This window comes from Cibotium barometz, chromosome 4, assembly GCF_041138505.1.
Source record: "Cibotium barometz isolate CiBa-2024 chromosome 4, ASM4113850v1, whole genome shotgun sequence".
In the NCBI taxonomy this organism is placed as follows: domain Eukaryota; kingdom Viridiplantae; phylum Streptophyta; class Polypodiopsida; order Cyatheales; family Cibotiaceae; genus Cibotium; species Cibotium barometz.
In genome coordinates, this window is record NC_141049.1 from 30,269,689 (window position 1) to 30,283,280 (window position 13,592).

Sequence of the window (13,592 nt, forward strand, 5' to 3'; positions counted from 1 at the left end):
AATCCCGTGAATATTATAAAAATCCCCCATGCCTCCTTGTTTGAATATTGATGTAATAAAGAGTGAGATAATTCAATAACAAGTCACACAAACGAGCTCTTCAACGTTTCCATTGCCAGAAGAGCCTGTGACATTAATCAACATGACATGATAATAACTATGTGGGAGGTGGCATGGCCTAATGTCGCTCCCATCAAGGAAGAACCTCACATGGTGCCAATTCTCCAAGAGAGCTTTGCACAGGGTTCTATGGCACCTTTTGTGCCACCACCAAACAACCTTATGGCTCAAAGGGATCATCACTTCCCAACAATCTCTAAGAGAGCTTTCCATAGGCCTCTATGGCACCTTCTATGCCACCGCTAAGTAACCTTAAGGCTCAAAGTGACCACTTCCCAACAATCTCTAAGAGAGCTTTGCATAAGCTTTTGAACCATATGCACCCCAATCAAGCTGCTTGACATTGAAATTGTGATGTTGGGGGACAATGTGCTATAGGTAAAAATGTTTGTCATTAATTTATCATGTTAACGTTGTGATCAAAGTTTTTTAATAACAAATTTTTTTTGTGATCACATAAATATTAAATCCTTAAAGTGATCACCACTTCCCAATAGCACCCATGTGCACACCATGCCATAACACCAACTCGCCAATGGACTGAAGCATATTAACGTGATACAAAATAGCATGCCCATGGACATTGCTAACAAGCAACCTTGGGTGCAAAATTTGAATTATTTTCATACTATGTACACCTCCCTTTTAAAAAAATATATAAGTTACGAGTGGAGTCATTTCCCCATAACTATGCTCCATCGATAAAATAATCATCACTGTTATGATCAAGAGAAACCAAGAACTGCATAATCATTGTGTTATCATCATCATAAAGAAGTACATCATCCATGCACAATGCATGATCCATAAAAACACCATCAGAATGATAAGCATGAAGATCAATATCATGAGAACGTGGAGAACCATCAAATAAGATCACATCAATGTGGTCACTGCCATCATGCATAGTAGGCTCAATAGATGGAACCTCCAAATTTGGATTACGAACATCTGGAAAACCTAAAGAACATCTTGCATAGACCTTAAGATAGGCCTCATATCTACATTAATGCTAGCCAAAGCTAGCTCCTTAGGATAATCAAGAAGCTTGATGAGAGCCTCCTCATCTCACTAAGAACTAGATCAAGGGCCGGCACTCCCTCACTGTCATCATGAATGGGAAGCACATCACTATGTGTCACTGTATCATGTAAAAAAGCATCATCATGAACATAAGAAGAAACTTTGCCTTCATCAACCATATCTGAAACTGCATCACAGGAAGTAGACTCTACTGCAAATAAATCACAAAACCTACATGGCTCTACACAAGAACATCAGCAAGAGATCACCATGTGTGGCATTGCCTCATTCCATGAGACATATACTCAGAAACATCACAAATCACATCACCAAGTCCATGCCCAAAATGCATACCATCATGGTAATCCTGCCCATCAGCCAGACTATGAGATCCATCTGCTGATGTGAAGCTAGGGACATTCAAGAACTTATCCTGGCTCTTCTAACTTTCCTGGTTCTCCCATGCACTCTCAACCTCCATTGTACCCATCCCAACATAATGGTAATCAAGGCTAATATCATCATCACTATCTGACTCTGAGTCAATCTCATAGGTTTCCTTTAGTTTCTCTATGGCTTCTTGCAATAAAACAACCTTCTTATGACTAGAATAGGATTTGTGTCTACCCTCTTCATGATAATGATAGGCATCATCTAAAGTGTCTGAATAAGTTGTCTTTAGTCTTATCTAGCTTTTTAGATGAAGATGCTTTGCAGAAAGATTTAATGATCTTTGCTAAATCCACCATGCACCAATACTTGCATTTATCTCGCTTTCTACAAGGGTTAGTCAAATACGAGCATGTAGATGTGTTATGATCCTTCTCTAAGCAAATTCCACACTTTTTTCTTCTTCTTCCCCATCATGACAATGAGTTATGTGGACTCTCACATGCAACACACCATGCTATTGCAAGACCAAGCTCGCACGATGCCGCAAGGAGAGATTGGTGCTATAACAAGATCCCTGGCAGTGCATCAAACCCAATTGTCCACACGACTCACCATCGAATATGGAGGTAAGAAAGAAACATGATTGCACCACACACTTTTATTCAACCATCTCTCCTCTCCCCAATCGTGGAAATGGTTAATAAATTTTATGCTTAAATATGGATATGAAATGATTGAGCAAAAGGATTCGGCTTGGAGTGTAGATCGGATCATCTCTCTTTATATCGATGAGAATCAAACTCTCCGATTAGGAACAAAACTCTTGGACTCTCAATTTGGATTTGACGTAGCCCTATCACTCGAACAACTCAGCTTTGACTGGCTCCAGATAACCCTTTGATTTAACTCAAAACTATAGCAAACAACTTGCTTGTTGAGAGTGGAACACATTGATAGCCCTCGCAATGGTAGACCTATCCTCCTGTGATTTTGGTAGGCCAACTCTAGAGAATTCAGAACATAGGAACCCACTGCACACAGCCAAGATGGGCTAACAACTTGCTACTGAGATGGAGCTGGACCACTTTTACTATCTTTCCCTCTACGTAGGTTGCCTCTACACCGCTCTTTGACATGCACAGAATGGCCCTGGACTTTGAACCTCATGCAATCCATTTCATGCACCGGATATAGCGTTGCTAATTGTACGCTGGACCGCATAATCAAATAATAGGAAGATTGATGATATGAGTGGTGAAGCCTAAAGTTGAGAAAGTTAAGGCCAAAAAAGGAGGAAAAACCAATGGGTAAAGATTAAAGTTTGACACGGTGGTATTGGACTTTTATTCCTTGATATGCCAATACTTCTTCTCCTTTTATAGCACTTCTTAACAAGGATATTCCATTCCAATGGTTTGTGATGCTCTAGAGTGCCTTTGATAAGTTGAAGGTTACTCTAGTGACTAATCTGACACTGAAGGTTACTCTAGTGACTAATCTGACACTGAAGCTACTAGAATTTAGGGGCCCTTTGAAGTAATTCCTAATGCTAGCGGATTCATTTTTGGAGGAATCCTAATATAGGAAGGATGTCCTATAGCTTATGAGTCTCAAAAATTAAGACTTCCTGAAAGGAATTATGATGTCTATGATCTTGAGTTTCTTGCAATAGTGCATGTGCTGGAGCTTTCACGACACTATCTTCTCAAACATAAGTTTACCTTGGTTACAAATCATAAGAGCTTAAAGTGGATTTTTACCCATAATGATCTTAACATGAGGCAAAGAAGATGGATGCAACAATTCAAGAGCTTGATTTTAAAATCAAGTATAGATCAGGTGAGACGAATGTAGTTAATGATACGCTTTTAGCACAAAGGCTTCCTTACTTGTGTCAATAGTAATTTCAAATCTTATACATGTTGAGATCAAGGAGAAGATTGGATCAGATAAATTCTTCGGTCATGTTATCCCAAGAAAGCAAGATGGCTCAAGAAGTCAAGAAAGTTCAAGGATCTCAATAGAGAATGGATATGCCTGTACTTTAATAATCAATTGTGTGTTCATTAACAAAACCTTGGTTGCTCAATTTCAATAGTTTCCAGTATGTGAACCCATGAACCTTGGTTGCTCAATTTCATGGTTTCCAATATGAACGTGCTAAGATATCATCCCATTTGAGTACAACTATCTCCATCTCAAACAACTTTGCATTTGAGTGTAGCTATCTCCACCACACAAACAACTTTGCATTTGAGTACAACTATCTCCACGTCAAACAACTTTACATTTGATTCCCCTGAAATCGTAATATTGGCCCAACTTTGAAGTGTGGTGGAGCATGATAGTTCACTACAATTGATCTTCCTCATCTCCAAAAAACTACCTTGCACATAAGTGCAAAAGAAATATTTACACACAGAGGAAAATTGTCTCCTAGAGATAGAGGTGCAGAGGTTCTCTCTTCTTGAGAGAGAGGGTAGAGACATGGTTCTCCTCTATGGAGACATATACTAGATAGAATTCTCTCTCAATGATACATTTTTCTCTTCTATAGAGAAAATTGTCTCCTTGAGAGAGAGGAGGAAAGACATGGTTCTCCTCTATAGAGACATAGAGCAGATAGAGAGAAATTGAGAGAGAACTCTCAGTTTTCATCCACCAAGTTTAAAGGAGAGAGCTCACGACTCTAACTTGCCCCTGTTACCATTGTGCCTTACGTGTTCAACTCTCCGATCATTGCTCACCATTTTTCCCCTCCTTTCAAAAATGCACACACAAAAGTGCTTTTGAGAGATAGGTGACCCCCATGAGTGACCATAAGAGTTAGTTATGAATGAAAGGGAGAGTGATCGTGTTCCTCAACAACTTGATATCGTGTGTGCATGGTTAAATGACACGAGGCACAAAAATCCATTATATCTTTTGTCAAGGAAAAATGCTATCCTCATAAATTCAAGAATGTAACCTTTTGAAAAATAATATTTCTAAGATGAATTTGGGTCCAACTCCCCGATTTCAACCAATGAATATGGCACCAAAATGCTGGTTTGCTATTAATTAATTAAAAGGCATAAATTGTCGAGCATAAACCTTCAAACAAAAGAATTTTGAACAAAAGAATTAAAGCTGCGATAACCTTAGGCAAAATCTAGTGCCTTTTAGATTCATCGGACGCCGACTTTGAGTGGTATAAAAGGTGCTTGAGTTGGAGACGGAGGGGAGGCTAGCGTGGAATGAGAGGGCTAGGGCGAGGGGGAGAGGGAGAGGGACGAGGAGAGGGTGCTGGAGGCGAGGGCTCGCTTCTGGGCAATGCGAGGGAAGCTAGGGCGAGGGAGGGTGGCCGAGGCGAGTTGGGCAAGGGTACGCAAAGGTTAATTAATTAATGGGGCTCGTTAGAGCCCCATTAATTATAACGAGCCCCATTAATTAATTAATGGGCATATGAATAGAGGGGAGATTAGCACAAAGACGCACAAAATCCTTTACATAATGTAACCTTTAAAAAGGGATCATAGTTAAAAAAAGGCACATCAATGCACGTTCCCACGTTGTCCGGACGGTTAAGGCGTATGAAAGAGCCGTTAATACAAATGTCTGAAAAGAACACTCGGAGTGTGTTACGAACACAGAGAGAGGAGGGGCAAATGTGAGAAACCTGTAGGCAGACGTATTCTTGTATATGCGCGCTCTCTAGAGAATGTGGCAAATTGGCGCAGTTGCCCTCCGGGATTGCACGTGCCTGTCCAGCGGCTATAGCTATGGCGAAGTTTCATGCTCTTTTCAGCTCAGCTGCCATCGCAGCAGGCCCTCACCGCACGGCATGGTGGCTGTGGAGGCCAGCACAGAGAGAGTAAAGGGATCCCGCGTTGGTGCAAGAGAGAGAAGGCTCCATAAAGCACACGACGAGAGGAGAAGACGGGAACAGAGCAAGGGCAAATATCCCGAGTGGGCTAGGTGGGTATGGTATGTGTATAGACATGCATATGTATGAGTTTGAATACCTATCTATGGACATGTATACATTCATGGATGTCATGTTATACATGCATACATATAACGTATGCATGATCGTTATGTGCCTATGATCTTTATATATACATTCATACATACATATTTCTTAGGTGGTACAGGCCTCATGAGTGATGCGTGCATTTTCCTCTCTCTCTCTCTCTCTCTCACACACACACACACACACACACACACACACACATGCACACACATCGCCGCACGTGTGCACACATGTGTGCATGCATGGGACGAGGAAGGAGGGTTTTAGGTTAACTGCTTGTCTTTTTTCCTTCATTTTTCGGTTGTGGTTGGGGAAAAAATGGGGTTTCTTGTTGTAAGGTCTGAGTGGGCAAAGCTTTTCGGGGAGGTAGGATTTTGGAGGAGGCGTGCAAGAACGATAAAGAGCTACGGGAAATCATTGGAGACAGCACGGGCAACGCAGAAGAGATGCGGAAACGCGTATTGTTGCAAAATCCATACTCCCTCACAGATAGATGTCTTCATGATTGAGATGGTTTTTTTCCCCTTTTCTGCCATGAATGCCTATTTTCTATCTGCTTATACTTTAGGTGACAGTTTTTGAAGATGCACTTTTCATTCTTGTATTAGCTTGACAAGGATGGCAAGAGCAGAGATGAGGAGGTTTTAATATTTTTGAATGAAGAACCTGTATGTTGCAGGTCGAGGAGAGGGTACGGAGGAAAGGGCGAGACTTTCTACAACCTAAGACAGGGTCGGCTGTGCCCATGAAGGTGTCTTTCAGAGAGTATGTTCCCGCATTTCATCTCCAGCTTCCAATGCTTGAACCTTCTTTTTGAATAAGGATCTACATTCTGCCTCAGAAATTATATCTACTTGAAATCTTTATATTATTTTTTGGACGTTATGTGCATGTACGAACACACACAGAGGCATGCACATACACATATGTACCTACATACATACACGTTTTTTTTTTTGTGAACACACACACGCACGCACGCACGCACGCACATACACATACATCATACAAAGTTCAAGCATACAGACGTACATGAATACATATACACACATACATGCACACACATACATATGTACATGCATGCATGCACGCATCACACACACACACACACACAAACACACACACACACGCACACACACATTTATATACATACGTACTTATGTCCTTACCTACTTACCTACCTACTTGCCTGTCTATCTACCTACCTCATGCATGAATGCATACATATATACATACATGCATAGATGCAAATATGTGTGTATATGTATATTGTGATAGACATATTGTATATGTAATATACATACATACATACATACACATATGTGTGTATATGTATATTGTGATACATATTGTGCACTGGGGTCCTTGCTTGTGGGATACATACATACATACATACATACACATATGTGTGTATATGTATATGTATATTGTGATAGACATATTGTGCACTGGGATCCTTGCTTTGGCAGCTGCCACCATCTCCTCTGGGCTGCACGTCCACTGGAAATCTTCTTTAGTACACCTTTTGTTTCTTTCATTGATGGGATGCTAAAAATTTGTATTCCATGAAGCACTTATGACTTTGCTGAGTTTTTCCCCTTGCAGATTTGATGCCTCCAATTCATACATTTGGATTGAGCTTTATAGCTCTCCGTCAGAAAAAGATGTTGATGTTATTGGTAGCGTAAGTACGGTTTCCTTTTACTGGATCATCCTTTTTATGACTGAATTATGCAAATTTTATCAATACTAGATGGAATGTAGCCATTGCTGCAATGTGTAATGAGAATCCACATGTGAAGCATTGTTGAGTGATCTTAAAACAGCTCTGGCTGAGCATTTTGTCTATGCAGTGCTCTGCCTGATCATTTTGTATGTCCAACGCAGGTCTTTCGCTCATGGTATTTGTTGGGTCGACTAGGAGCTTTCAATACTCTGAACATGCAGGTGCCCTTGAAAAATATAAAGCCAATTGTTGTTGATTTCTTTAAACCCAACAACCTTTATGTATTGTCAATATCTCTATATTTGGACCAACTTGTTGACACCGTGTAAGGTCGTCTTCTCTCTTTTCAAGTATGAAAGATGTTACAAGGGTCAAGTGCTATAGAAGCCATGCATTCTAGCTTGAGTGTGATGAGCAGTGCATTATGTTAGGAAAGTGGGTATGCATGCTTTTTCAGTGTTTGATAATGTAGGCTGTCTTCTCTGTTTTCAAGTATGAAAGATGTTACAAGGGTCAAGTGCTATAGAAGCCATGCATTCTAGCTTGAGTGTGATGAGCAGTGCATTATAAATGTGATTCCCTCGGCTCGACTCTAGGAGGGATCGAAGCCGTTTATAATAGATATGGGATAGGCTTTTTGGAGGTCGTCCTCCCATTTGCTATTGTGCATTAAATATCCCATAATCCTATAAGGTTCCCAAACCTTAGTGTAATGGGTCAAAAAGACCCTTGACTTCTCTCATCCCTCCAGGGCGCACGAGAGAGAGAGCCGGGCCTCAGGTTGGCTGACCCCTCGTGGGTGTTGGTGGTGCTTGAAGCTGCGCTTCTGCCCTGAACTTTGACATGGTATCAGAGCCACACCTTTGCTACGCTCGCCCTGGTGTCATCTTGCTCCTCCCGCCTTGTCATGTGCACAGTGTGTATCTACCGTGTGCTACACGCACACAAGACTAGCTTCGAGGTTGGGGAAGCTTGGAGCTAGGCAGGCTGATTGACGAGCTGAGTTAGGGATAGACTAACGCGCGGGCAACCAAATATGGACGGGCGGGCACCCAAGTGTGGACGCCCGATGACCGGCCAAGAGTCTATAAAAGGGTGACCAAGGTTAGTCATTAGGATATAGAGTCTTGCGTGTCTTTGTGAGAGCTCTATGGTCAGGAGCTTGGATCTAATGCAGACGTGCACCTGCTTTATGCAGCTGAGGCCGGCAGTAGTCTCGAGGCCCGCAAGGGTAGCTTCGTGGCGGTATGGGACGTCACGAGGTAGAGATTGGTTGGTACGTTCAACTAGTTGGCTCAGCTCGTGGCTCGGTGGGGACAGCCAAGACTGTCAAGGTTGGGAGGTGAGTCAGGCCTACAGGTCCGTCATGTTTGTTTGGTTTGTTTGCAGGTTTTGAGTCTTGTACCAGGAGCGTTCTATGAGGAGATCCTACCCATGTAGCGTCCTCCTCAACACGATTCTTCCACTTGATCTTGTATTCTGTGAGTGGCGTATTTCGCAATCGTCTTTCACGAAATCCAAGTATCTTTTCCGGTTCGTGTGGGACAAATGTCATATCCTTGACATCTATGATTTCTTGAGGAGTAACTAATTGGTCTGTTCCACCCAGTACTTCCTTAAGTCTACTGACATGAAATACGGGATGAACTTTCACATGAGAAGGCAAATCCAGTTCATATGTAACTGAACCAATCCGGCGTGTAATCCGAAATGGTCCACAGTATCTAGGAGATAATTTCGGAGATTGAGCTGTCTGTAAAGTCTCGGAACCTTTGGGAACTCGCAAATACACCATCGTTCCTTCATAGAACTCTCTGGGTGAACGATGTCTATTAGAATAAAATCTGTCTCTGTCTTGAGCACTTCTAATAGATTCCTTTGCAACTTGTAACATTTCTTCCATATCTTGTAAAAAATTACGTGCTGCATCGTGTTGAAGTCCTAAAAATCCCACTGTAACAGGTGATGTAGGTTGAAAATAGTACATAAGCATAAAAGGACTAAAATCTGTACTCGTATGCGTAGTATTGTTATATGCAAATTCTAACATAGAAAGATAATCCTCCCATGATCTCTGTCTTTTGGAGACATATGCACGAAGCATATCCTCCAAAATTTGATTCACTCTTTCAGTTTGGGCATTAGATTGTGGATGATCTGAGGAACTCAAATTTAAAGTTGTTTTCAACTTCTCAGAAACAAGCCTCCAAAAGTCACTTGTAAACAATCCCTATCACTAACTATCTCCTGCGGTAACCCATATAGTCTTAACAATTGCTCGATAAACTGCCTTGCCAATTGCGTAGTTGTAACAGTCTTCCGTGTCGGTAAAAATCTAGCCATTTTTGTCAAGCGAGGATCCACCACAACCCAAATAGAATCGTGGCCTTAACGTGTTCTCGGCAATCCAGTAATAAAATCCATGGAAATACTTTTCGATTTATTACCTGGGATTTGCAAAGGATGCAACATCCCAGCCTCTCTAAAGCGTTCATCTTTATTTGCTTGACAAACTTGACTCTTGAGAACATAATCTTCTACATACCCTTTTATCTTTGGCCAGTAAAAAGTGTATTTCACTAAAGTTAATGTCTCGTGTACTCGAGGGTGTCCAGCAGAAGGGGCGTCGTGACACTCCTTAAGAATCTTGGACCTAATGTCCGGGACCTGTGGTACACAAATTTTGTCATTACGAAATAGTAAACCATTCCGAATCATCCACTGGTTTTTCGTAGCTTGAATGGTAGACTGCTCAGTCTCACTGAGTCTTGGTCAATCAATGAGCTCGCATCCTGGATCCTCTGCCAATATGGACTAAAATAACTATCAGTTCTGCAAAGCTCTCTCAATGACTGAAATAAGTCAGTAGAAATCTCGGTGAACGACAAAGTATTCACCTCTCTAATCCGACTAAGCGTATCTGCTACACTATTCATGGACTCCTTTAACTTGCATTAACTTAGCCCATTGAGCTTTTCTTCCTCGCAAATCATTGGCATCACACACATGATTGACCTGCTGCTAACTGAATCTTTTTGCCATTGTCATATGGTTGAAACTGGAAGTGGACCTGCTACTTAATCATCTCGGTGAACGACAAAGTATTCACCTCTCTAATCCGACTAAGTGCATCTGCTACACTATTCATGGACTCCTTTAACTTGCATTAACTTAGTCCATTGAGCTTTTCTTCCTCGCAAATCATTGGCATCACACACATGATTGACCTGCTGCTAACTGAATCTTTTTGCCATCGTCATATGGTTGAAACTGGAAGTGGACCTGCTACTTATGTAGCCATGTGTCCACAATCTCCTTGGTACGTTGCTTTTGCTCGCCCCCAAACTGTTCCGGAGTAATGTTGGGGCCTAAAGCAGATGCCAAGGTATCCATGCCCGAGAGAGTAGACAGGGCAGTGGTCAATAAAGAGATGGAATTTAGTAAAGCCTGCATCTGCGCGGCAACTTGTGCTTGACGTTCCGAGAAAGAAGCTTTGAAAGTAACTTTAAACTCCTGAAAATTAGATTTAGTTACAAAATCTTCGAAAAGATTGCCAGCGGCCTCAGTAGCCGGCAAGTCTTCACGTTCGGGAATGGGTTCCATCTCCGATTCTTGGGTCGACATCTTGAAGAGGGCAAGTGAGAGAAAATCTTGGCTGGAAGCAAGGAAGAGTGCTAGAGAGTACGAGGAGATGTGTGGCGATAAGCCCACTTTAGGCGTATTTTATAGGTCTCGAACTTATTGAAGGGGGATCGGGGGCTCACATGTTGTGGTAGCCAGATGTGCATGGGTACTTGCTCTAGGTATGTCATATGCATTTACATCCTAGCAGATTGAGCTGATCCCCTTTGGGTGGGGAAGATGACATAGTCCTCGAGAAGAAGGCTCCATGACTAGATTCCTCCCGTGTGGAGTCATGGAGTTCTTGTGTGGTTGGTTCCAAGACCACTATGATGATATTCTCCTTTTACATATTTTCCTTCACCATGGCTGTCATGTTGTGACACGTCTGAGAATTGACATAAATGCGTCAATTTGTGCTTGTGGAAGTGTCAAGAGGGTATCGCCTTGACTAGCCTATACGCTCACCACCATTCATAGTGTTTTGTCCTTCAATTAGTTGTAACAGTTTGTAACCACTTACAAGCTCCATATTAAGAGAGCCTGTCACACTTGTAACACACAACTCATATATACATCTCATCTTGCAATACACTTAGTTTTAACTCTTCTTGCAATACACTTATATATACATCTCATCTTGCAATACACTTAGTTTTAACTCTTCTTGGTATTCACGTTCATCTCTTCCACCGTGCCTCTATGCGCAGCTATGGAAGCTTGCAGCCTCTAACCAGGATTTTTCCTCACATCTTGGTTCTCTGCACCTTCACACACTGAACAAGCAACTTCTGGCAGAACATGGAAAAATTGGAGATTCAGCTAGAAATTGGCATGGAGCTTTCGGGTCTGTTTATGCTCTTGATTTGTCTGATCTTGAATTCTGTGGCCTCAAACATCTGTTCTTATATTAAGCTACATACGAACAGCTGGCGCAAATTGCATGCAAAAACTTAAGATAAAATTCCAAGTTCTACCTCCAAGGCTGGAGACGGTTTCAAATCTCGAGATGGGAAGAGCTATCTCAATTAGCTAAGTGAGGCTTCATACAAAAAAAGTTGATCAGCTCTATCTATTCGTCTCTAATTTCTCTCTCTCTCTCTCTCTCTCTCTCTTCGCTGTTCGCCTGGGCTGGCTCGCCTCTGTCTACGCTGTTCGCCCGCCCCCCCCCCCCTCTCTCTCTCTCTCTCACACACACACACACACACACACACACACACACACACTGTTCGCCCGTCGCTTCACTATTCGCCCCTACTCTCCGCCCTCTCTCTCTCTCTCTCTCTCTCTCTCTCTCTCTATGATAGAATACTAAATGTATGAATGAGCTTGATCTCATACTCAATGGATGAGCTATGGTGGATGGAAATGAGCCATATCATAAAGCTAGTAATTAAGCACTAGTTAAGCATGATTAGGGAGACTTAATCACAGCATAATAACAACATGAATGGGGCAATAGAATTCGTGTTTCTTCATTAGGAATAGCCTCTTAAATAGGCATGATACAACCTTTACAAAGAGCCAAAAGGCATCTCCTAAAATCTCTCCATCTCCCCAAAGGTCATTGTCCTTTCACACACACAAGAGGTACTACATACATCATCAGTTATGTCATGACAGAATCTACCTCGTTTACTTGATCCTCTAGCTTTTACATTGCCTTTAACCTTAGGCCATGAAGTACCCTTCAACCTTAGTTCATTTGACATGACTTTGGATCATTCCTTCTAACACCCTTCCTTGATCAAGGCATGTCATAGTGTAATACCCTTCCTTGACCAATACATTGCATAAAAGAAAATAGCATGGCTCATAGGGAGCATAGCTCTACATTGCATGAAAGAGATAGCATAGCTCATAGGGAGCATAGCTCTAAAAACTGAAAAAACATAAACATGAAAACATGTCTCTCCAATACTCCATATCCATGAACATTGTGCCTCATGTGCACCATCATGTGTTGAGCATGGAAACCCAACTCCCATCAATCCCCCCTTGTGGGCTACATGGCCAACGTAGGAGAACTGTGAGCATACATCATATCACATGACCTACATCATCGGTGGTCAGAGGTGAACATACATCTTGAGTAAAGGAGTGCATCATCATGGCTTTAGAAAGCCCATTCATCATCAGGTACCTCTTCATCATCATAAGAGGTGGATATATGATTACATTGTTCAGTGGTAGTAGTGTTGGCTGCATTGGTTGAAGTGCTAGCAATGTTTGCTTCCACTTTGTTGTAGCATTTGTCTGCTAGATGTCCTGGCTTTCCACAAATGGTGCATTGACGCTTTGGTTTGTCTTTGTGGTAGCAGTTCTTTATGGTGTGTCCCATTCTTCCACAGTGTGAGCATTGAAGAGCTTTACCATTTTGTTTTTGAACAAGATATGCAGGAGTCATAAATTCTGTGGTGGCCCTTCCTTTAAGTTTCTTTTCTTCTTCTAGAAGGACACTTTCAATGCCTTCTAAAGTGGGATCATGCATATACTTCAAAGTGGGCATTATGGTGTCATATTCAGGAGGCATAGATTTGAGAAGTATAGCAATGGCATCACTTTCTTTGACTGTTTCATTTATGGCTTCTAGTTGAGCCATTATGCTCTTCATTTTGTTGATATGAGACGCAAGTGTCTCTTCCATTTTTAGCTCCAAGCTGTAAAAGTCAACCTTTAAACTGATTTTACTGTGTA

General features: G+C 41.8%; 1 protein-coding gene across 3 annotated transcripts in view; it reads left to right on the plus strand.

Annotated features, from left to right (window-relative positions):
* The first annotated feature begins 5,153 nt into the window (after window positions 1–5,153).
* The window catches only part of LOC147639149 (uncharacterized), a 39,069-nt gene continuing 30,630 nt past the window's right edge, over window positions 5,154–13,592 (plus strand). The window contains exons 1-5 of one of the 3 annotated variants that reach the window (XM_086787763.1): window positions 5,154–5,493; window positions 5,887–6,061; window positions 6,228–6,313; window positions 7,154–7,232; window positions 7,436–7,495. In XM_086787763.1, the coding sequence (XP_086643889.1) occupies window positions 5,237–5,493; window positions 5,887–6,061; window positions 6,228–6,313; window positions 7,154–7,232; window positions 7,436–7,495 (657 nt within the window). In that variant the 5' untranslated portion in view covers window positions 5,154–5,236. The remainder of the gene's footprint in view (window positions 5,494–5,886; window positions 6,062–6,227; window positions 6,314–7,153; window positions 7,233–7,435; window positions 7,496–13,592) is intronic. The other 2 variants (XM_086787779.1, XM_086787772.1) reach the window with 2 other exon arrangements.